This window comes from Sebastes umbrosus, chromosome 10 (genome assembly GCF_015220745.1).
Source record: "Sebastes umbrosus isolate fSebUmb1 chromosome 10, fSebUmb1.pri, whole genome shotgun sequence".
Lineage (NCBI taxonomy): Eukaryota > Metazoa > Chordata > Actinopteri > Perciformes > Sebastidae > Sebastes > Sebastes umbrosus.
This window is the reverse complement of record NC_051278.1, coordinates 16,437,104-16,460,737: the sequence shown is the minus strand read 5'-3', so window position 1 is coordinate 16,460,737 and position 23,634 is coordinate 16,437,104. Positions and strand designations below refer to the sequence as shown.

At 38.9% G+C, this 23,634-nt stretch overlaps 3 protein-coding genes and 1 long non-coding RNA gene across 5 annotated transcripts; 2 read left to right on the top strand and 2 right to left on the bottom strand.

Annotated features, from left to right (window-relative positions):
• Positions 1 to 2,472: 2,472 nt before the first annotated feature.
• spef1 (sperm flagellar 1) lies at positions 2,473 to 6,888 on the bottom strand. The gene is made up of 7 exons (XM_037782392.1): positions 6,666 to 6,888; positions 6,388 to 6,499; positions 5,300 to 5,447; positions 5,175 to 5,220; positions 3,921 to 3,993; positions 3,719 to 3,824; positions 2,473 to 3,236 (listed from the first exon to the last, which is right to left on the bottom strand). The coding sequence occupies exons 1-7, from the start codon at positions 6,772 to 6,774 to the stop codon at positions 3,123 to 3,125; spliced, it is 708 nt and encodes a 235-aa protein (XP_037638320.1). The 5' UTR covers positions 6,775 to 6,888; the 3' UTR covers positions 2,473 to 3,122.
• On the top strand, positions 6,401 to 11,595 carry LOC119495685. Its single transcript, XR_005208532.1, has 2 exons — positions 6,401 to 6,533; positions 11,198 to 11,595. It is a non-coding gene; the product is annotated as an uncharacterized LOC119495685 (long non-coding RNA).
• adam8a (ADAM metallopeptidase domain 8a) lies at positions 8,876 to 20,299 on the bottom strand. 2 transcript variants are annotated; one of them, XM_037782291.1, is made up of 26 exons: positions 20,162 to 20,299; positions 18,522 to 18,660; positions 17,965 to 18,074; positions 17,798 to 17,871; positions 17,595 to 17,673; positions 16,600 to 16,676; positions 15,918 to 16,149; positions 14,968 to 15,045; positions 14,741 to 14,809; positions 13,960 to 14,129; positions 13,771 to 13,852; positions 13,529 to 13,671; positions 13,238 to 13,415; positions 13,048 to 13,137; positions 12,679 to 12,874; positions 12,507 to 12,588; positions 12,234 to 12,414; positions 11,788 to 11,874; positions 11,617 to 11,701; positions 11,188 to 11,299; positions 10,881 to 11,079; positions 10,566 to 10,613; positions 10,401 to 10,451; positions 10,249 to 10,299; positions 10,083 to 10,163; positions 8,876 to 9,790 (listed from the first exon to the last, which is right to left on the bottom strand). In XM_037782291.1, exons 2-26 carry the CDS (start codon positions 18,565 to 18,567, stop codon positions 9,746 to 9,748), a joined length of 2,646 nt encoding a protein of 881 aa, XP_037638219.1. In that variant the 5' UTR covers positions 18,568 to 18,660; positions 20,162 to 20,299; the 3' UTR covers positions 8,876 to 9,745. The 2 variants fall into 2 exon arrangements, with proteins under 2 accessions (XP_037638219.1, XP_037638222.1); XM_037782294.1 differs by lacking the exon at positions 18,522 to 18,660.
• On the top strand, positions 20,104 to 23,617 carry znf511 (zinc finger protein 511). Its single transcript, XM_037782385.1, has 6 exons — positions 20,104 to 20,373; positions 20,481 to 20,554; positions 21,931 to 22,132; positions 22,296 to 22,420; positions 22,851 to 23,111; positions 23,424 to 23,617. Exons 1-6 carry the CDS (start codon positions 20,200 to 20,202, stop codon positions 23,494 to 23,496), a joined length of 909 nt encoding a protein of 302 aa, XP_037638313.1. The 5' UTR covers positions 20,104 to 20,199; the 3' UTR covers positions 23,497 to 23,617.
• Positions 23,618 to 23,634: the final 17 nt, after the last annotated feature.

The window sequence follows — 23,634 nt, the reverse complement described above, 5'->3', positions numbered from 1 at the left end:
GATAGCTTCCTCTTATGACCTCTCCGTCGTTACAGATCCTGTCACAGCCAAACCATCAGTAGGAGGGTGTTTAGTTAGTGTTTGACCCCAGATCTGGCTTTTTTCCTGATGTCAGAATTTGTGAGAAATACGATCACAAAGCATGCTTGGAGTGTAAATAAACTAATCCTCATTTTGTTTTTCTTAACTGAGGAGTTTTTATGTGGATGTCTGGGCTTCATTTTAATGGGTGGTCTGATTTGGTGTCAGGGGTGCAGAGCCAACGAGTTTAAAGCCCTCCCCTCTCAGGAGGTGGTGTCAAGGTCATGTTTGCTTCTTCCTGGATGAGCCAGCGCTTCTCTTTCCTTCCTTTTGTCCCCCATCATCAAATCCTGCGTGATCCTTCCAGCCTTGACTCCTCCCTGGATCTGGATCCGTCCCTCCCCAGAGATACGAGGGTGTGGTCCCTCATCTCTGAGTCTAGGCCTGTAAAATCTACTCCCCAATGTGATTCATCAGCTGCAGTCAGCGCCATCATCAGTAACTGCTCTGTTCTGCACTTCTCCCTCACATTCCTATCCTATGTGTGTTGTTGGTGCAACACACACACTCATACAAGGAGCATTAGCTTTGCTATTTCTCAGCACTTTTCTCCTCTACATTTCTGTGGCGACCCTCAGGATGGATTTTAGTCATTACTCGAGTCAGCTGCAAAGTTCTGTGTGGCACGTGGTGTTATTTATGAATCTTTTTGATCATCCTATTCGTGCTTTGTTCTTGTTTGTTCTTCTGTTGTGGATCATGAGTCAGCCTTTAAAGGGGCACCCCATCAATTTTACACATAAAGGTCAGTTTACTCATCATAAGGAGTAGGCTACTACTCAGTCTGTCTTCTTTGGCTCTGAATGGAGGTTTGTTCTGAGGAAATAACTTATCTTGAGTTAAGGCACCATGTAAAACAGGTTAAATTCATAGTGGTGAAGCAAATGTTCAACTTTGGTGAACTTTGACCCTTAGATTTGCACTGTTGATCAATAACAAACCGCGTTGACAGCGCTGACATTTGAGGGGACGAAGAAAACCTGAGAGTCCAAAATGGAGGAAGCTATAGAGTGCTCCAGGGATATTTTTGTAGGCCAACCGGTAAGTTAGCATCGCCCTGGGTTACCTCGACAAAAAGCCAATGAGATTTTTCCATTGAGTTTTGGATTATTGCAGAAAATAAACTCTGTGGCAAACAAATATTTATGATACTTACACGTTTTGTTTAGCAAGAAAATCTTCACAAATGAACACCACTTCTATGATTTTTGAAGTGTGAATGCAATTTCCAGAAGTAAAAAGCTAACGTTAAGTTATAAAAAAACTGCGCGACTGTCGCATGAACGTGAGTATACACAACAAAGTTGTAAAGGCGGACGAGTCGTCATGATGATGTTTAGTAGTCTCATTTAGCCACTTGTTGGCAACCGCCTTTTTCACAAGACACGTAAAAACTTCAAAATTAATGAGTGGGGTATTAACTGATGTATTTTATGTCATAGAACAAAACTTTAAAATCTCTTCAGCTTGTGTTAACCACAGACCTTATTTCAGGCATCCAACAAGAAACCCATTTAAAAAACCAATTGACTTCCAGAGAGAACCGGAATTCTATTCACTCGATTGTAGTTTATTAGCGGTCTGTCACCATCCACTTTTATTTAACGTACTCTATTGGAGTATAAACTGCTCCACAAAAGAGGAATGTGAACTTATAATAGTTCTGTTTAGAGCAAATGGCCCAGTACAGACAAAACAGAGAGAAGCTTGGGGAGCTGTTGTGACTGACTAGTGTGCTAGTGGTTAGCTTGACAACTAGTAGTTCACTACCTAGCCACCTAGCTTGAAGTGATGGATGATGTTTTAAGTACCAATACTAAAACATGTTAGATTTGTACCTCAGAGTTATATTGCTGTAAGCTTGATAATGATGATTGATTAGGTGGTATAAAGGTGATCAACACAAGTCACAGCAGCACTCCTGATGCAGCTCAGCAGGTCACCTATCTCTCGTTATTCTACACCAGAGGGGGCAACATCATAGACAACACAGGGACAGACAGACACTAGAGGATGATATGAACAAACCCGCTCGACCCCATCGCACTGGAATGACCTTATACTTCAGAAAGGGAAGTAAACTATATTTCAATGCTGTGGTTTACTATATTTGGTCATCCGGCAGCTTCGTCATACATTTATTCGGAAACCAATGCAACAGTGGAAAATTATAAGTCATCATTATCTGTGTTCTATCTTTGACCAATCTTCACACTTGAACAGGAACAAGTGTTGAATAGAAAATGAATGATGTAATTTTAGATTTGACAGTGACAGAGTGACAGACAGCCACGTGGGTATAAACCTAACACCGCATATAATTTAGTTTGGTTCATTTCAATGCTTCAATTCTGCTGATTTCCTACACTCTGCTCGTGTTTAAAATGACAATTTTGAAAGTTAAAGAGGTTAGTTGATTTATTGAGCACTTAGAGGTCAGAGGTCATAGGCTGTGTAAAGGCACAGAAGGTCAAAGACGACTGGAGGTACATAAACACATGAAAATCACAAAGAAGCGACTGTCTGTATTAAACAACTCAAATTCTCGTAAACCATTTACAGTAGAATCTCGTTAGATAAGGTTTAAACACAAGGACATAATATGCAATATCTGCAAAAATAGTTATATTATAGAGAAGACAGTTGTTGCGCTGCTCTTGTTAAATCATGATATTAAAATATATCAATGTCAAATCAGATAAATCCTCTTGAAACAGGCACTTGTCATGTTATATAAGTGTGACTATATTACTTTTACATACATTTATCTAACGTTAATGGGGATTAAATTACCAAACCCCTGCGTTTTCATCACAAAAACGCACTTTACTTCAAAAAGAAGACACATTAAAACACAACACATCTGTAATTCCGCTGGTGCATTTCAACAGGTGTGATGTGTTTTAGCAGGTAGGACAATAATCTCAGAATATGAACTGATCCTTTGCATTGACCAAAACTTTTAACAACTGTATTGGAGTTGATGTTAAAGGGTTATAACGCAGAGCTACTATAACATATTCTCTGTGTACACGTTTGTATCAGCGCGTGTTGCCTTTTGCTTTGTATGTCTCCAGATGCCGCGTCAGATCTTCAATACGCATGTCCTTCAAGTGAACCAGATGCTCCAACCTGTTCACTTTCATCTGCAGGATCTACACATACACACACACACACACACACACACACACACACACAGATGCAAACGGATGTGGTAAAACTAATTGAGGTTTATTTCTAAAACTGTGAAATATCCCATTGATGAAAACTTCCTAAAGTGTCAAAAGGAGATGTTGCACATTTGTGTCACTATTCTGTCTTAACATGCAGATGTGGCCACAGGCGGAGAAGAAAAAACACTTATATCCGCTGAGCAGATACTGACTCACTGACCTCTGCTGAAACAGCTTATGACGCATATGTATCACACACACACACACACACACACACGCACACACACACACACACACACACACACACACACATCTGCAACAATATTACATGTATGACAAAGCTCTTCCCCTACAGGACATCAAAACGGAAGATGACTTTGTTTGCAGATGTTCAAACAGTCAGCCGAGTGTTTCCAGGATTCAAGTGTGTGTGTGTGTGTGTGTGTGTGTGTGTGTGTGTGTACCTCCACAGTCTCCTTCAAAGCCATGACAGCTTGCTCTTTTTCCTGCAGGATTAGTTGTAATGTAGGGTCCATGTCTGAGTAAAACTGCACTGTGTGCCGCGGTTTACTATACAATAATAAACAGAAGACATATTATTATTATTATTATAAACTCTGCTTTTGATTCATTTAATTCATATTAAAAGCAACATTTTGGTCATACCCATTTTTTATTCTGCTCTTTTCATCTTCTCCTGCCAGCGGAGCCAAACGTTTCACTTCAGTCCGAGGAATTTCTGAAGACGACAAAACAAAACTGAGACATTTCTCCAACTAAAATGTGAACCTAATGTGATGACTAAAACCTCTGCTGTTGTTAGAAACCTAAAGGGATTCATCCAATAAATCTTATGGACACAACTGGGGTAAAGGGAGGAGGATGGGAGGCAGATAGGCGATGACCGAGAGCAGAGAAAGGGAGAAACGGGAAAGTAAGATTAGAAGATGGAGAAAGAGAAAAATGAGGACGCCTTTAAGTCCTGCAATTCTGAGCTCAATCCAGTGATAAAGGCCATCTGGTGATGTTGGGAGCTGATATGAGGACCTGGACTATGTGTCTGATAGCGGATGGGGTGCAGACTGAAGAGGAAAGAGCAGAGGGAGGAGGCGCTGGCCTGGAGGTCAGCTTTACGGGGTTGTTTCAGGGACAGATGAGGTGTGGGAAACGGAGGAAAGACACGTCACCGATTCACTCCTAAAGGTCGCGGCATTCTCTAATCAGTGCTGTCTGATGCTGGTAAATGTAGGTGTGTTTGTGTCTCTGTGTGGTCGCTGCTATCAGCTGCTGGGAGAGATTAGTTAGTAGAGAGTTGTTAGCAGGACACAGACGTGGACAGTATCAGGACAGGAAGTAGAGAAGATCTTGGAAATAATATGATTTCAGAGGCAGAATCAGCCGTCGCAGAAGTCACCAAACAGTCCTCTCAGACACACAAAAACCCCCTCAGTGTGTCTTGAATATGCTGATTTTGTGTTTGTCAGCTGACCAGTAAATACAGCACAATTAAAAATAGTCTAAAATTACACCCACTTCCCCTCCTTTGCTAAAAAAGGCAAATTGTGCAGCTTCAGTCAAGGTTACAGACAGACTGTGTCCGCTAATACACTCCACAAATGACACTAACGGAAGGAACTAATAAGGATATATCATGCATAAGGCGTAAAGTCAAAACACAGTCATCACATTCTTGTTAATTTAGCAGTCTCTGTTTCTGTAATCCAGTTGATTTCCCTATTTCACGCACAGTAACCTCTTGTTGTAAGTTCTGCAGAAACCGCTATGTCCTTTGATGTGGCGTAAGGTCAAATATTGCAATAGACATGTCGGTCAGAGGGAAACTTTTTTTTTTTAAATGTGTGGATTGAGTGAAGAAAGTTTGAGTAAAGAAATAAAAGGTATTTTGTGAAAATACTCTACCTGTGTGAGGTTTCTCCTGGTTCCTGGTGTCATAGTATTCCAAATCCTGAGTTCAAAAGAAAAATGTGTTCAAATTGTGGTTATTTTTCTAGCTACAACGGAAGAGTGTGTCATACAATACACACTAGTATATTATCTGTAGTCTGCTCCAGTTTCTTGTCGATCTTGTCCCTGAGGGCGTTCAGTACAGGCTCTATCACTCCTGCAGTGCTCAGTACAATCCTCTTCACTGTCTCCTCGGGTACGTGAAAGTTCAGCTTGGAAAACACCTTCCTGTCCACAGAAGAAGAAAAAAACACATATGTTTCTAATAAAATGAATAAAAAAATCAAAACTAGTTATGAACAAAGTGGTTTAACTGACGATGATGCGTGGTGATGATGAACACCATAGGGGGGCAATTTGTTTATAGCGAGGACCCATAAATCTGTAGCTGGCTGTGTGCCATATCAGTGGCCTGGGAGAGGACGAGTGGGTGTGTGTTGGATTGGTTCTCACGACCAGATGCAGAGGCCCTTGGTAGTGCTTAACAAAAGTTCTGCCTCAAACGTTTTTATTGAAAAGCAGGGCCGCAACTAACGATTATTTTCATTGTTGATTAATCTGTTGAGTATTTCCTTGATTAATCGATTAGTTGTTTGGTCTATACAATGTAAGGAAATGGTTCGGTTCCTACCCACTTTAGGAGTCACGGTTCGGTTCATACCCGGTTTAGAAGTCAAGGTTTGGTTCATACCCGGTTTAGAAGTCACGGTGCAGTTCATACCCGTTTTAGAAGTCACGGTTTGGTTCGTACCTGGTTTAGAAGTCAAGGTTCGGTTCATTCGCGGTTTAGGAGTCACGGTTCGGATCATACCCGATTTAGAAGTCAAGGTTCAGGTAGGTAAATATAAGTTTTACTTCTACCTACTCCTTTTCGGACACCATTACTCGTGTTTTCTTTGTTATTATTTTGTATCTGTTTTTATTTATTTTTATGTTCGAAATAAAGTCATTCATTCATTCAAGTATGTTTATGTAAATTTCTGAGTAAAACCAAATAAAGGAAAAAACAATTAAAAAAAAAGGATGATCTGTGGAGATGTGAACATATTGACAAAGTCAGATTGTGCAAATGTAAATCTAAATCATTCATGCATTCATGCATTCATGCACCTTCATTAGATGCATACATGCACTTTTGAGTAAACACATATGATGACTGGTGTCTTGCCTGTTGAGAAGGTGCCAGTTGCTGATCTTCTGCTGTGTGGAGTTTGCAGGAATATAGTTGTGCAGGTCAACAAGTTTTGGGAAGAAGTATTTGACAACCTCTGCAGCCATCACTACAGAGATTAGAGAGGAGCAGAGTCAGACCAAGTGAGTAAATAAACAGTCAAACACAGATGATTGCAGCTGCAGACAGTAGAGCTCATATTACTCCTGTAGAGCTTGTTTAGTTACTAACTGTTACCTCCCTGTGGGATTGCTAGCAAGGCTAAGTGGACAAACCTCCATCGCTGAAGTCTCTTGTGATGTGTCTTTTCGGCCTGGACAGAGATATTTTGTCTATCCACGCGTACAACTGCTGCAGCTCCTCTTCGTTCAATTCTTGGTCCATTATTTCTTAAAGTTTCTGGACAGTTTGTAAAGATCTAAACTACTGAGCTAGCTTTGTTAGCTTCCCCTCGACAGCAGGTTTGTTTGAGGCGTTGCTAGGCGACCGCTAGTTACAGTACCTATGACAACACAGGTGATGGAGTCTGGATGTGAGTGATGATAAATAAGATAAGATAAGATATTCCTTTATTAGTCCTGCAGGGGGGAAATTTGCAGTGCAAAAGCAGGAAAGGGGATAGTGCAAAAAAAAACCAAGATGCATCAGCTAACACAGTAAAAAAAAGAGCTAAACAAAGTGTAACAAAATATGAACCATTTAAATAGAAGGAAGTATAAAAATAGGAGCAGTATATACAGTATTGACAATATTAATGTCCAACATGTGCAATATTACTTATTTTTCTGTTTGTTAGCTTACTTTACCTTTTTTATTTTACTTATCTTGTCTTATTTACTAATTTTACTAAATGTATCTTACTTAATTGTTATTCTATTAGGTACTGGTGCTAGAAATAGTACTTTTTTATTTTATACACTTGTTTTTTATACACTTGAAACTTGTAATTTTGTTGTATTTTTGAGCAATCTCTGGCACAAGAATTTCCTTCGGGATTAATAAAGTTCTATCTTATCTTATCTTATCTTAGTATTGACAATAAACAGACTATTAACAAAATTACCTATTTCAATACAACACTAGAATCCTCACTATTAACTAACCTACTTTTGTTTTAATAGTGCAAAAAACAAGATGCAACAGCTAACACAGTAAAAAAAAAAGAGGTAAACAAAGTGTAACAAAATATGAACCTTTTAAATAGAAGGAAGTATAAAAATAGGAGCAGTATATACAGTATTGACAATAAACAGACTATTAAGACTCTAGAAAAATACACAATACTGTACATTATAACAAATAATTTCTATCTATGTGGCTCCTGGATGACAGATTAAGTGGTTAAGAGATCAGTGTTGTCTTTCTCAATCTTAAAAAAACAATATAAATGATATATAACGACATGCAAGATGCTATTTGGTCTTACCAGATTGTGGCCAATGTGGGCAAATATAAAGTATGTTTTAGTTAAGATAAGATAAGATAAGATATTACTTTATTAGTCCCGCAGTGGGGGAATTTGCAGTGTACAGCAGCAAAGGGGATAGTGCAAAAAACAAGATGCATCAGCTAACACATTAAAAAAAAAGCCAAACAAAGTGTAACAAAATATGAACCATTTAAATAGAAGGAAGTATAAAAATAGGAGCAGTATATACAGTATTGACAATAAACAGAATATTAACAAAATTGCACAAGTGGAAAATGATATTGCACAGTGAGAATGAAATGAAATTCCACCTGAAAATATCAGGTTATTGTCAGTTTTTTGATGTGTAAGTGTAAAAGTGGTCTACTGGGAGCAGTGCTGGTTGTGGATAGATAATAGACCTCCCCTCCTGGACAGTGAGTCATCTTCACCATTATTTAACCCAGGCCTCAAGGTGGGGTACCATTAAAGCCAATATTTTAGGGGCACAGAGAGAATTAAAATATTATAATGCCAAAACGTGTGACTGTGAGTACTCCTTTCTGTTGAGGTTTACATTCAGGTGTTGTTTCCAAAGTCTGAGAGGAGAATAAGTATTTAGTGGACTTTTAACCCTGCTTCTATTCCCTAAAAATCGTGGTCAAGATGTGACCTGTTGAATGAGCTGACAGGAGGGGTGTTCAGGTAGCAACTTCTGCTATAGTCTGTTACTGAAGGGCTGATGAAGGATGTAAAGCTAGCAACACCATAGACAATTAGAAAATATCAGGTTATTGTCAGTTTTTGGTGTGTATGTGGTCTACTGGGAGCAGTGCTGGTTGTGGAGTCTAACAGCTGCAGGGAGTCATTCTCCATCATGGATGACAGCTTAGCCATCATCCTCTTCTCTCCCACCCCGACTGTGTCGAGGGGGCATCCCAGGACAGAGCTGGCCTTCCTGATCACTCTGTTTAGTCTCTTCCTCTCCGCAGCCGAGATGCTGCTGCCCCAGCAGACCACTCAATAAAAAAATAAATGGCTGATGCCGCCAACGTGTCATAAATGACTGAAACACTGTGATTTTGGTGATTCACTTTTATTGTTAGCTCCATCTCACACAGACAAAAAGATCTCAATAAATAGGAACAAATGAATTTTCAGTTCAAAGTTTGCAGGACATAATCAAGGCAGAATGCTCATTGTAAAGAAAGACCACAGTCATTGGCATTATGAGTGAAGGACTGTGTCTTCTGCATAGAATATGCAATATATAAAATCCCTTGAAGAATTACAATCAATAACGTATCAAGTCACACAAAACAAAACAGGCGTGTGATAATTCAGTCTCCCAAAGTCAAGCATACGTAAGGTTAGTACAAAAAAAGTTTAAGAAAGAGGCATAACTTCTGTGGTATGTCCTTAATTAAAACCTTAATTTTAATCTGTAAAGTGCCCACGTTGGTGCCCATTTTTAAAATCCCTTAACAACATTATTTCTTAGAAAAGCAGTACCAAAACCCATGTGAGGGAATAGTAATTTAGCAAAACAGTTACAGCATCGATAGTGCAATTGCCTCATAATGTGTTCACAACGATCAAGGCTGAGAGACATTTCCCTTAAAAAAAACAAATACAGAAAATCATGGCAGCATAGCCATTTGTCATTTATAAAGCTCAGAGTCTGTCAATCACGGCTTCAGGTTTTCATCAACATACTGAAGGCTTACATAAGCAAGACACAGACGGCGGTAATCCTCAGGGAGACCAGAAGCGACAGAAAAGCTCTGTCACTTCTTGTGGCCAATCCTTCGGTTGGATCTTGTTCCCACTTTAACACACAGACGTGCGTCTCCTGAGAGGATTTATTGGTCCTTCTTAGGTGGGACAACAACAATGTCCTCTGTCAGAGGATCTCAGTGTTTACACCAGGCGGAATTATTCCCTCTGTCATCTGGGCCAGCTGGGGGGCATCAGGGCGGCTCTCCCTGCAAGCTAGAAAAAACAAGAACTGTTAACAAACATGCTGCTGATGAGCTTCTCCAATCTCTTACACGTGTCTTAGTTATTCAGTGGTGTCCCGGAGAAGTTTATGTGCTTACTAACTCACTAACACTGAGCCACTGCTTGCTCATTTCACTGCTATGTTGGGACAATGTCCAAAACCACAGTCGTCTTTATAAACGTGAATGCCTTGAATGACAACAGGAATGTCTGAATAGCATCTGCCAGGATTTGGAGGATTTAGGGAAAGTTCGGTTGACTCTGCTGCCGTCTGAATACATACCAGTTGGGTGTGTGGCAGTGGAGACCGGACTGCAGACGGCTTCGGCTTCACTGGAGGCATCGGAGGCTTTGGCTTCATGATCTTAGAGAGCAGATGTTCACATTTCAAACAAGTGGCAATTCAAATATTGGAAATTGTAGGTAAAATGACATACAATGTCACTTACTGGTTTTGTTGCAAGTGGTGGCAGAGGTCTGGTTGGAGGTAGTGGCTTATTCTGACAAAAAAAATAAATAAAGAACCATTAATACACAATTTAACAAAGCAAACAATAAGGGCCCTTAAAAAGAAAATAAGACATTTCGGTATGTATTTTACCTCAGTGTAGATTGGCTTGCTTGAAACAGGCTGCATGAACGGCCTTATAACCTAAAGAAAAACATTTATTTATTGGTTGAAATACATTTAAACAATAAAAAAACTGCACCACTACACATAAATAATACCACATTTAAATAAAGACAAAGCAGTAGTTCAGATTACCTGTTGAATCAATGATGGCTGAGGTACAGCTGACAATTTCTTAGGTGGCTGCAAGATATGAAAACAGAGATGAGTGAATGTGAAACTTGATTTTTTTTTTTAACCATAATTCTTACTGTTTTTGCAGCTTATTTACAATAATGGCCTATTTATGATTTAGAATAGCATCACTGTATGTCAGCGTGCCACATGTGATCTTCAAATTGGGGCCAGTTACCCAAACTAATCACCACAATGACATGGTTTCAGATTCAATGGAAATATCGGTGTTACTGTATCACGTCACACAGCTGTTAGATGGAAATGGAAGCTCACCACTGGAGCTGCTCTGCTGGGCCTCAGTGCTCCAGTATGTGGTCTGGCAGTAGCAGAGGACAGAGGTTTACAGGCTTGAGTGGTTGAAGACTCCACAAACGTAGGCCGGCTGATGTGCGTGGACGCGAGGCGAGGGCTGCCTCTTGTACTGCTTGACCTGAACAACGGGTTGGTTTGTCCTGAGGTAGATTGGAAGCGTCTATAAAGAAATACACACGGAAGCAAAAATTAAAGATAGAAAGTGTTCGGCTGAATCTTGTGATCTAACAGAGACCGAAAGAAAGGAATAACTTTCACTTTTCTGTACCTCTTTGCAGGTCGCCTTTTTTTGATGCAGCACATCAAACTCACAATAACCAGGACCATCAGCAGGAGTAAGCCAACCACCAGTGACACAATAAACACCATCAGACCTGCCTCTGCACAAACAAACAATCACATACACACACATTGTGACAATATGCCTTCATATTGCTCGAGGATGACTGCGTCACTCGCTCATGATGCAAAGCGCACTGTAACATCATTACTGCATTTGTACCGACTGACCGGGGAATTCAATTAAATCAGTGTTCATCAGAACAGAGCACAATTGTTTGTGAGTCCATGAGAAAATCTATTTCAAGTATTAAATCTTGGTGGAAAAAAACGGAGCAGAAGAGGAAACAGACACAAACAGCCATGTGTGAAGCATGGCCATTAAAAGGTCAAGCATATATAAAGAGTTGTGCTATACCTTCAGGGAGTTCTGAATGCTCCACATCGCAGAAAGGTGGGGCCCAGCCAGGGTTGCAGTGACACTTACTCTCATGGTTACAAACCTGCCAGAGATCACACACACACAGTCAGTTATGTTATCATGGCTATACGGCGCTCCAAAGCGTTGTGAAGTGAACAGATTACTCACCCCGTGGTTGTTGCATTTAGCAGAGCAGTCATTTGTTCCGTACACTTTTATGTTTTGGATGTCTTGACACCGTTGATTGTAGCATACCTGAAAGACATTGACACAGTTCACTCATCTGGGGCCAGTTGCATAAACTTAGTTTAAGATTAGTCTTGGCCTTAGACTGGTCTTAGATTGTCAGGTTAGACTAGTCTAATTAGGCCTGTCAGTTGCCTTAATATTAAGACCGACTTAATTGCAGTAGGAAAGTTAGCATTAGTTAACTATTTCAATGGAAATAGTTCGTATGGAAGCTTTATGCAACAGGTAAATTTAAGTGTCTATAGCAAGTCTGGCATAATGTTATATTTAAGACAACGACTAGGTTTATCTTTATGCCATTGGCCCCTGGAGTCCCCTTGTTGATGCTAACTAGCTGCTAACAGCAACATGGGCAGTTTTCTTACCATGTTGCTGCCACACTTGGTACCAACAGGCACCATGCCCAGATCTGCAGGGTAGTTATCTTCAGGGTTCATAGTTGCCTCGTTGCATATTTCTCCATTTCCTATTTTGTAGAAGGACTTCCTGGAGGTCACTGGAAACTCCCAGCCGCCGTTGCAGAAAAGTGTCCCACAGGATTGATCTCTGTAACCAAAAACCACAAAGCAATGATGCCAAAAACCAACAATACCACACTGTTAATATACTCTATTTTATTGTGGCTTTTGATTACATACCGGCTTGAACATCTCTGGCTAAACAGTGTCTTTCTGCAGTTTCCGTGCTGGTAGAAACAAGCATCTGGAGCTACATCGGCATCTAAACAGGATCATGACAAAGAGGAAGTTAAGAGTCTTGGATTTATCAGAATCAAAGAACAAAACCAAACTGTAATTCGCTGGTGTTTACCTGGTCCCCAAAGTCTCTTGCAGTGCTCGTGCCGTGAAGGACACCGTCCATTGTAGCAGTATCCTTTTCCACGATTGCAGGACAGGCCATTCTGGGTGTAGGCGTCAGTCGGACAGGAGGCGGAGAAGCCAGTGCAGTATTCTGCCAGGTCACAGTCTCCTGTCTTCGGCCGGCAGACGATTCCTGTTGGTTTCATCTGCAGAGCGGAGGGAGACACAGATGGTGATGTACCGACTACTGAAATAAGAACACTCACACATAACCAGCCAGACGGCAGAGTCAGACGGTGTCTAGCTATATGGTAACACAGTTAGTATCAGTGTGACTTCACTCATCTACAGTAGAGAGGACGTAGTGAGTATCACTTACTTGGCAGTTGTGGCAGCACTCTCCCTCTGCACACTGGGCTCCTGCATTAAGTTTGCAGGTGGTGGCATTGCAGCAGGGGTTCTTGCACTCCTGTGAGACGGACAAGAGGGGTGCACAATATTATGATCCAGTCTCCTTTGTGTGATTTGGTTGTGTGATTATGCGTAGGCACCCTGTGTGATGTACAAACCTCTACAGTGCCACAGTCGCACTCCTCTCCAGGCTCCAGGAAGGCATTTCCACACACCGGCCCTCCGTAGACGCGATCAGTAGAGGGAGTATCCAGCAGACAGGCCGGGTTGATCTCCTCCAGGAACCTGCTGAGCTGCTGCTGACTGCAGCTGCTGAACAGCTCTGGATACACGAGGCTAGAAGAAGAGATAGCAAGAACAAGAAAAAAGAAGATAAATATTAGCTTAACTTTGGGTTTAGGAATAGTAGATTTGGGGAAGTTTATGTGCAAGTGAGAAACTGAGCTTACCCAACACTTTCAGCCATGATGCAGCCTCTTTTCGATGTTAAGGAACCACAGACACAGTTTTCAGAGTCATGGGACAAGCCCAAGTTGTGACCCATCTCATGAGCAATAGTAGAGGCCACTCCTATTGAGTTTGTGTTATGGTCCTGTGTGGAAAGTGGAAATCAACATCACACAACTCCCATTATTTTCCTTTTAATTTCTATATTTTCATGCAGAAATGTTACAAAAATATATATATTTACCTCATTGACAGCTCCAGAGTTAGAGGTGCACATTGCATTGGTGTTGGCTAAGCCGACAGTGGAACCTTCAAAATCCAAACCTCTGAGAGAGGAAGGGGAAAAAATGTTTAGACACCAGCTCTAACAGTACAACACACATTGTTTTGGTATTGTCTTTTAAGTGGGGAGTTAAAAAACGCTGCGTCTTACGTGATGAACTGTGCGTTGTCGTGTTTGGTTCTCGGCAGCAGGCTCCGCTGACGCCACTGGAGGAAGCGACTGAGGGTGACCTCAGGGTTAGTGCTGACCTCCACCTGATCTTTGTATGACCAGATATCCAGACCGACCAGCATCACACGTACACCGACGGGGCGATACAGCTGAAACAGAGCGGAAAGTTGAAATGAACCTGAAACTGAATGAAGCCATTTGTCATTGTCAAGTAAATCAGTATTTCTGAATGTGAAGGAGTCAAACACGTAATGCTACAAATCCCAAAACCACATCCATAATGCTGTCAGAGGAAACCACTGTTGGATCTGTTGCTGTCTGATGATGTATTCATGTTGGCCCTTCTTCTCTTTCAGAGTATGCAAAGAGGATTGTGGGATACGTGTGAAACATAACAGCTTAGGTGTGAAGATTCACAGTTAAAGTTAGATTTTCACAGTGAGAGAACTTCTCCTTCCTTTTTATTGATCAGATTCCAGTCAGTAAAGTACAGATAGTATCAGGACAGATTTCTTGTATTTAATCCACAGTGAAGAAGTCTGATGAAGTGCCGGACATGTGGCTGTGCTGCATTGTGAGCAAGGTTGAAAGTTTTAACTGCCGCCAATGGAAATACAATAAATTACTGAATTACTGGTAAAAATAGATAGAATACTTAATTAGTCCAGAATGGAAATTGCATAAAATTACACAGAATTTTGTCCTAAAATAAGTTTTTTTTTAACATAGCAACAGATAAACTACAGAGAAACAAACATACCTTGTCCACGTGGTTTGCTATTTCAAGCGCTCTGGCCTCTATCGTCTTCTTACTGCCAAACTTCTTGTACTAAAAAATAAATTATTGTTTGAATTAGTAATACAAGCAACAACATCTCAGATATCACTTCTCCAGGGAAATGTGTGTCATCCACAAGATCATTATCATAAATAGGCTGCATCTGCAAAAACTGACTGAGTCAGAGAAAGGAAAATAGGGAATCAAACCTCGGCATTGTCGACCACCACAACCAGCTCCACTGTCTTGGGTTTTCCTGCACGGCCTCTGGTCTGAGCTCTGCTTTTCTGAATCACACAAAAGGTGGAAGGCACATGTGTCTGTTATGGTTACACATAAGTTTTACAAAATAATAAACTTTGTATTTGTATAGCACCTTTCAAAACACTGTTACAAAGTGCTTATAAAATAAATAAATAAGATAAGATAAAAATAAAATAAAATACAAAGTGTAAAATAAACCAATAAAACACATAGAACATAGTTGAACTGGACAAATAAAAGTTTGGTTTTAAGGATATTTAATATAGCCCAAAAATCTAACGTTTTAGTGTTTCATTGTCCAAATGTTTTCAGAGCAGGGGTGCGTTGTCACTACAAGATTAATATTATGATCATCTTAAGGAATTAGTTTGATGCATTAGTGTCACTTTGTCTATTAAAATATGCAAAATTATGTTTCAAGCTAATAGTCATGTCCAGTAATAATTTCCAAATCTATCAAGATCTATTATGTCTCTCTTGGTGTGTCTTAACCATGGTCCCCTTTATTCATTATCTTTGTTTTGTCTTAATTTGTTTGTTTGTTGTTGAACTGAATGCTAATATGAAGTGCAACAAAAACTTTGTAATTTTCAAATAACTTTAACTCTTTTTTTGGCTCTCATATTGTTAGTTGGTTTTTTTTTTATATCTAGGGGAAAGTGTTTGTTTTTTATCATAAATTTAATACAGAACTGTTATGATACAACAACTATTGTGTATTGTGATACTTTACAGAGCTATAGTTAGGGTAATATTTTACTGCATATCCCTCCTCTTGTTTTGTTGCATCAAAATTGTCAAATGTAAAAAAGAAAGCAGCACAAAATATTGGATATCAGCTGTAGGCTTCAAGCCCTGGTGTATTTCTGTATGAGTCCACGCTGTGCGTCTTTACCAGGCTGCCGAGCTGGAACAGTCCAGACGGACGAGCTCCGTGATCATAGAAAGTGGTTGTGTTTCCATGGGAACAGGAGCTCCTCTTCCTCCTCAGGTGTTTGTAGTTGTAAACAGCATGGAGACCCTCGGCACTGTGAGCTTCTGAGCTCTGTATGTCGTCCTGCTGTCCCGCCTCGGTGCCAGCCAGAGGTTCAATCAGGTACATTTGGTCCTGGAGACGCACAAAGCCCCTGTAGTGCAAAACAGGAACTTCAGAGTGGACACAGGAAAACAGTTTATTTTTCTTCAGCACATCTAATTCTCAAACAGATCTCAATTTAACTGATTACAGGACTTGTCCTTGTTTATCATGCTTTCCAGCTTCCACAGATATTGACACTAACAGACATGTCTTCTCTAGCAGACAGAAGGCAGCTTTGCATGGCCTTTGTTGATTTGGTTACAGGTTTTCCGACACAGAGCTACATGCAGTCCTAATGGTCATCGTGATGGAGGAAATGGATGCTGAGGGACAGATCCTGTCTCTGGATTGGGCACACATGAGTCACAGCTGGAGACTTACAGTCTCAAATCATCATGGGTTTAATTAAGTTTGGCACTCTACTTTGACAAACAATATCTTTTTGTAATTAGAGATACAGGATGAAAAAAAAAAACACCTGACATCCAGCATTACTCACTTTATTCCTGAGCACAGTCCCACGCTAGCAGAGGAGTCCTCAACTCCCACAATGTGCCCATGGTAGTAGCAGTGAACCTGAACACACACATGCATTATTTGTCACAGACCCAAAGGAGAGATTTCAACTCACACCTCAGTTTTTTTTCTTAAGCACAGTGCAAAAAATGTGGTACTGAATGTGTCATGGTCAGATGAAATGACAATCTTAACCTTATATGTCAATTCCTCTTCCACTCAAGAATTGAAGTGGGTGATGTCATCTCATAATGAGGAACTTTATGGTTGAGAAACTTCCAGTTTATCATGACATCCGATATTTTGAAATCAGAAATTGCTGACAGTTATTGCATAAAATGCACGTAACACGACTAATTTGTGTATTTTTTTTATTTGTGGTGTAAAACCTTTAAAAAACTTGACAAATATTTGGATGTATTTAGGAAATACTGTAACCATAAGTGCAGGAAGATCTGCATTTTACAAACCCTGTTTCTTATATCTAACAGTTCAGGACTTTAATTTTAGATTGACGACAAACGAAACCACACCTGCATTTTGCAAAACTGAAAAAAAGAGCAAATACAGGAAAGCAAATCCTCTGTACGGTTCCAGAAAACCACTAAAAACTGGGTGGGCAGGTGATGCAGGATATCCTGTGCTTAATTCATTCCTGGCTGTACAATACATTAAATCTTTGGTAGTATTACACCAGCCTGGTTCCAGACCTCTGAATCGCCCACATCTTCCTTTATTCAGCGATTCAAATAGAATGAATGAAGTGAAACAAAATGTTCAGTCTGATTATCAGGCCAAGTATACTACACTCTGTGTTCTGTATCTTACAATTAAGCATTCATTTAAGGCTTACAATCTAAATGTTCATAACACAGACATCTGTTTCTGCTATACCACATGATAATGCAAGCTGATCATGAATACATGGATTATATTAATGTTAGTGAAATAGTAGTGAAAGAATGCAGAGCTACATACCCTAAGATCTGGAGTAGTTGTGACTGGGGTGCCCTGATCAGAATAATGTGTCACAGAGAATGATTTCCCAACAAGATCTCTGAAAAGAACAGGTTTGTTTTTTTACATCAATAATATTGACAAATCAAGAAAGAAAGAACAGTATGTGTGGATCCTGCAGTCAAAAAAAAAACCACATTTCCAAACATTTTAAGTTTTCTCACTTGTTCTTTTCCAGGTGCAGTGTGTAGTTTTGCCTTGCAATCGTCAAAGAGTACTGGAGTACATCAGGGTAAGTCTACACACACACAGAGCAAAAGAGACTTTAATACATTCTCAAACTTTATATAGGCAATATATATATACCAAATTGTAGAGTAGAGTGTGTTACCTGATGTGTAGCAGCATCATTAATGAGAGATGAATCCTTCAGCCTCTGAGGTATCACTGTTTGGTACTTCATCACATGAGGTAGAGTCCTCACACTGCAGGCAATTATTCCTGCAAGTATAAAGTCAAGTCAAGTCAAACTTATTTCTATAGCACATTTAAAACAACATGAGCTGACCAAATTGCTTTACAGACATACAGGCAGAATAAAAACAGGTCAACAGAGCAGACAACAAAATCTCACGCATCCAAAGACAGAGACCAAGATAAAAATCCATGAGTAAAAGACTGTTATAATGAGCATTTATAAAAGGCCAATTGGTAATCACAATTCAAGCACATTCAAAAGCCAAAGAAAAGAGGTGGGTCTTGAGCTGTCTTGAGCTTGATATATAATATAATATATATAATATAATTATATCAGGGATATATAATAAGACAAAAAGAAAGAAAGAAACAAACAAACAAAGAAAGGCAGAAAGAAAGAAAGAAACAAAGAAAGAAAGAAAGAAACAAAGAAAGAAAGAAACAAAGAATCAAAGTAAAGTAAAGTCCTACCCCATGAGGAGAAGAAAATCCATATAAAATATCCAGAATGTGGCATGATGCTCTACCGGATGGACTCTGTCATTGTGTGCTCAGCAGTCTGAGGGAAAAAGGCTCCTCAGCTCTCCGCCCATCTTTGCTGTGTAATATCCTGAAAATTACCATTTGAGGTTGACTAACCACATGCGTCACCACCCAAGCCCGTAAAGAAGTTCTTCTGAGGTCTATTTGAAAGTTTTTCTCTATTTCAGACATTGTTTTCCCCCATTTACCACTCATAGGCAGACAGACGCTTTTATGACACATATAAACTAGATTAACACTAAAGTACAACATGTAGACAGATTTTTACTGGGCAGATCAAAAGCAGACTATTAAATTATGGGAACCTCCTTATTTATTATAAAAAACGCCCAGTACTCAATATTAAAATGACAGCAGACCCAGCAAAGCCCCTTATAGTGGCTTTTTGTCGCCACCTACTGGTGAAATGGCAGAATAATGTCAGATTCACTCAGTAATTTCATAATATGAAGTCCTGCAGGTATAGTTTATTGTCCTGCACAACACCTACATAATTCCTACAGGACTACATTACAATTGAAACATATTTCTGAGGGACTCTTTTGCCAGCAATCATCATGTAGCTAATTTAGAAATATCAACTGAATAATTAACACTGTAAGATTTTGACACAGAGCTAATCTAATGTTAACGTTATACAAGACCTTCTCTGGTAAGAAACTACATTAACCCTTACCCGTCAAGTTTATATTGTCAGTGGTGCATAATACCACACATTATTAATAAAATAAATAAGAATAAATGAATGAATAAATAAATAAATAAATAATAAATAACCTTAACCCATCAAGTTTATATTGTCAGTGGTGCATAATACCATACATTATTAATAAAATAAATAAGAATAAATGAATGAATAAATAAATAAGAATAAATAACCCTAACCCATCAAGTTTATATTGTCAGTGGTGCATAATACCACACATTATTAATAAAATAAATAAGAATAAATGAATAAATAAATAAATAAGAATAAATAACCCTAACCCATCAAGTTTATATTGTCAGTGTTGCATAATACCATACAAAATAAAATAAATAATAATAAATTAATAAATAAATGAATAATAAATAAAAAATAATAATGAATAAATAATAATAATAATAATAATAAAAATAATAATAATAATAATAATAATAATGAATAAATAATAATAATAATATTAATAATAATAATAATAATAATAATAATAATAATAATAATAATAATAATAATGAATAAATAATCATAATAATAATAATAATAATAATAATAATGAATAAATAATAATAATAATAATAATAATAATAATAATAAAATAATAATAATAATAATAATAATAATGGAAAAAATAAATAATAATAATAATAAATAATACAAAGATAATAAAAAATAACAACAAATAATAAATAATAATAAATAATAAGTAAAATGACCTAATTAATTAGCTCATCCTGTTGTGGATGATGTTGAGTCTGGCCAGTTGGTGGCAGCAACCCGCCAAAAAAAAACATATTAGATGACATCGTCATTCCGCGACAACTACAACCAAAACATAAAGCTCGTGGCGGCAGTCGCAGCTCTTTACCTGGTTAACGTGAGAGTTACTATGAACACCTGGGAACGATGCTGCAGCAGACAGAAATGGTCCGACTCCTAACAGAGGGACATGTGTTAGTAAAAAGCTGCGATGAAGACACACAGGAGGAGCCGAGGCAGAGTAAGGAAGAGGAGGAGAGAAACCCGTTCATCTTCACCCCGCAGCTCATCCACCTGCACAGGGACCACCAGCTGTTTGAGGTAACATAGCAACCCTGTTCCAGGTAACATAGCAACAACATCATTCTGCTGCAGCACCTGAATAACATTAGCTAACATAACTCCATCATGCTGCATGTTGTTTACAGGATGGAGACATTTACAGACACATGTATCTGCAAGACCTCTACATCTCAGAGGCTGAGGACAAGCCAGCACTCAGGTATGGAAACTAATATCAGCTCTTGTAGTGGTAGTTTTTGTAGTAGCTAATGTTAGATTGTGTTGGTTCAGTTAAAGGTCCCATATCCTGCTCATTTTCAGGTTCATACTTGTATTTTGTGTTTCTACTAGAACATGTTTACATGCATGTAATGTTCAAAAAACACTTTATTTTCCTCATACTGTCGGCCTGAATATACCTGTATTTACCCTCCGTCTGAAACGCTCCGTTTTAGCTCATTTCAACTGAATTACATTGCCTGGCAACAGCTTGGGTCCATGTTTACTTCCTGTCAGCTGATGTTATTTACATACACTGCAACCAGGAAATAAACTGGGACACAATTAGAATGTTTCCGTTTAAAACCGTGTAATGGTCTAAATATTGTATATTTGTGACATCACAAATGGACAGAAATCCTAACGGCTTGTTTCAAACGCACAATTTCTGAATACAGGCTGTGTGTGTATTTTTCCGTATATTGAGTATTTCGATAGTTTACCAGTATTTATATAGCACTTAAAGCTGTTTTATAATATAAAAGACATGAAAATCTCACTTTTTACAATATGGGACCTTTAACAAAAAACAAACAAAACTTTTTCTAGCTAACTTTATTATAGGGAGGATAATGTCCTGCATTGAAAAGCAAAGAACATTAAAAGTATATAATATGCACATGCATACATGATTTACTAGCAAACAAATACCTGAAACAAATGCAGTTAAGACACAAATACAACAAAACAACAGTTAACTTTAGCTAGCTAAGTGATCCTGAATTAATTAATGTTTTAACTCAATGAAACTATTTCAGAAAATGTACCACAAAGTCCTAGCTAATTTGCGTTATACATTGAAATTAATTGAAATGATCTTTCCCAAGTTACCTTCACATTGTTGCTATTGAGTTAGTGAGTTGAAGAAATGTTATGATATTTGACCAATATGTCACACCTGAATCATTTTGCGTATGACTCATATGTTTTTGGTACTATTTTACAGACTAAACTGATTTTTTAGAATTGAAAATGTGAGAATCACACCCCTCAAAACATTTATTGTTTATTCGTTTATTGGGGCTGTTTGTTGACAACTTCATTGTGTATCTCTGTGTTTTCTACATTACATTCTTCCATGCTTGTAATTATTAAATATAGTGTGAAATGGTCAGTCTAAAAGAAGCACTTAAATAGTATATTAGTCTATTTGACCATTTATCTCCAGAAATAGGACAAATAAACCAGCAAACAACAAATTACCACAAGAAATCTGTTAGCTAACAGCTGTGGATTCTTCCCTTTTGAACTGAAGCTCATTGTAATGCCAGTGAGGGTTAAGCTGTCATTCACCTTCCTCCTCTTATCTTTTCTTAGTGTTTCAGAGTTTGCCTGTCACATTTCCGGCTGCAGTGCCGTCTTCAGCACTTTGGAGGAGTATGAGCACCACTACAACTCCCTTCACAGACACGTGTGCTGCTCCTGCCGTCGCTCCCTGCCAAGTGCCCGGCTCCTAGACATTCACATTCAGGAGTGGCACGACTCTCTCTTCACTATCCTCGCCCAGAGGCAAGATATGGTAAGCCAGTCTGACGTTGTGTCCTTTCCCATGACATCTTTATTGTCTTGCTCTCAAGCTATAAGCAAAAAGCTTGTAAATAAAGTGAAATATTTTAAGCATTCTTTGCAGATGACTACAGAGTCTTTAAAGTTTCCCCTGACACTTCCTTCACGCTTTTCAGTACCAGTGTTTGGTGGAGGGCTGTGGACAGAAGTTCAGCACTAGTAAACACAGAAAGGACCACCTAATAAGAATTCACAAGTATCCTCCAGACTTCAGATTTGACAAAACCAAGAAGGACAGAGGGTAAGACTGCATATTTTGTCCACTAGATGGCAGCAAAACCTCATTAGAAATATTTCTCTATGCAATGTTTTAATCTAGGGGAGTCCATGTTTGTCATAGTAAACAGGATTTATGCCTCTTAACTGAAAATCTTGCAGTGTTGAAGCAGCGTTTCTATTTTCACTCTGCTATTTCATATACTCCTGTTAACATAAGATGATAAGGCAAGTTATAGACTGAGATTCTCTTCACTGCTTTATTGAAACCAATGTGTAACTTTTGGTGAACTTTCCTATAAAAGCTCAGCAACAGTGCAAATTGCTTTCAATGCATATATTTGTATAATTTTTCTGACCGAACAAAATGGCTAAAACGAGTGTTAAATCATTATGCAGCATTTTCATTAAATACCCTTGTATGTGTATATCAAATATCATGTCTTTGTTGATAGAACCCAGCAGACAAAGAGACAGCAGCAGAAAGACACCGCCATGGAGGTAGTGGATGATGTTTGTGAGTCTGAGGGTGTGTGTGAGGTTATGTGTGATGTACGGCCTGTTCAGCCCGAGCAGGGAGAATCCATGGAGACGCATGTGTCTGAGGAAGGCATGGCAAAGTCCGCCTCTACTGAGGAGCAGGAAGATCTTTCTGCTGTAGCTCACAGCGCGGGGAATACAAGCACACAGCCACTAAAACCACGATACTCCTACAGGTTAGTCTTTTCAACAGGTCTGCTGGAAATTACTGGATATTCTCAGGCAGTTTTAGCCCTGTAAGAGAGACCATTTTTTTAGGGTTAACTCTGGGAATTTAAGATTACAGTCTTAAACTTTTGCCATTATGTAGTTCAGTTTGGGTTAAGCAAACTGTAGGAAGGGTTCTTTCTATCATTTACGTGCAATATTGTATAATTAAAATGTATGTGAGTTGATGTCTTCATAATATTTACTAAAGTTTTTCTTATTTCAACGATAAACAATCTGAGATATAAACCAGCAGCCGTGTTGTTGTTGTCGTCTCTCAGGGTCCCCACAACCGTGTGTTTCGGTCACGGCTCTGTTCGAGGCTTCAGAGGGCGGCGGGGAAGGAGGAAATGAAACACCACAGTTCTGGTTTCTGTCCTTTAGGATAAACAACTTTATACCCGTGTCTTGTAACCGAATATATATATATTACTGTCATGTTTCCTTGACTTAAAATAAAATGTTTTTTTACAAATAAAAATGTGATGTGTG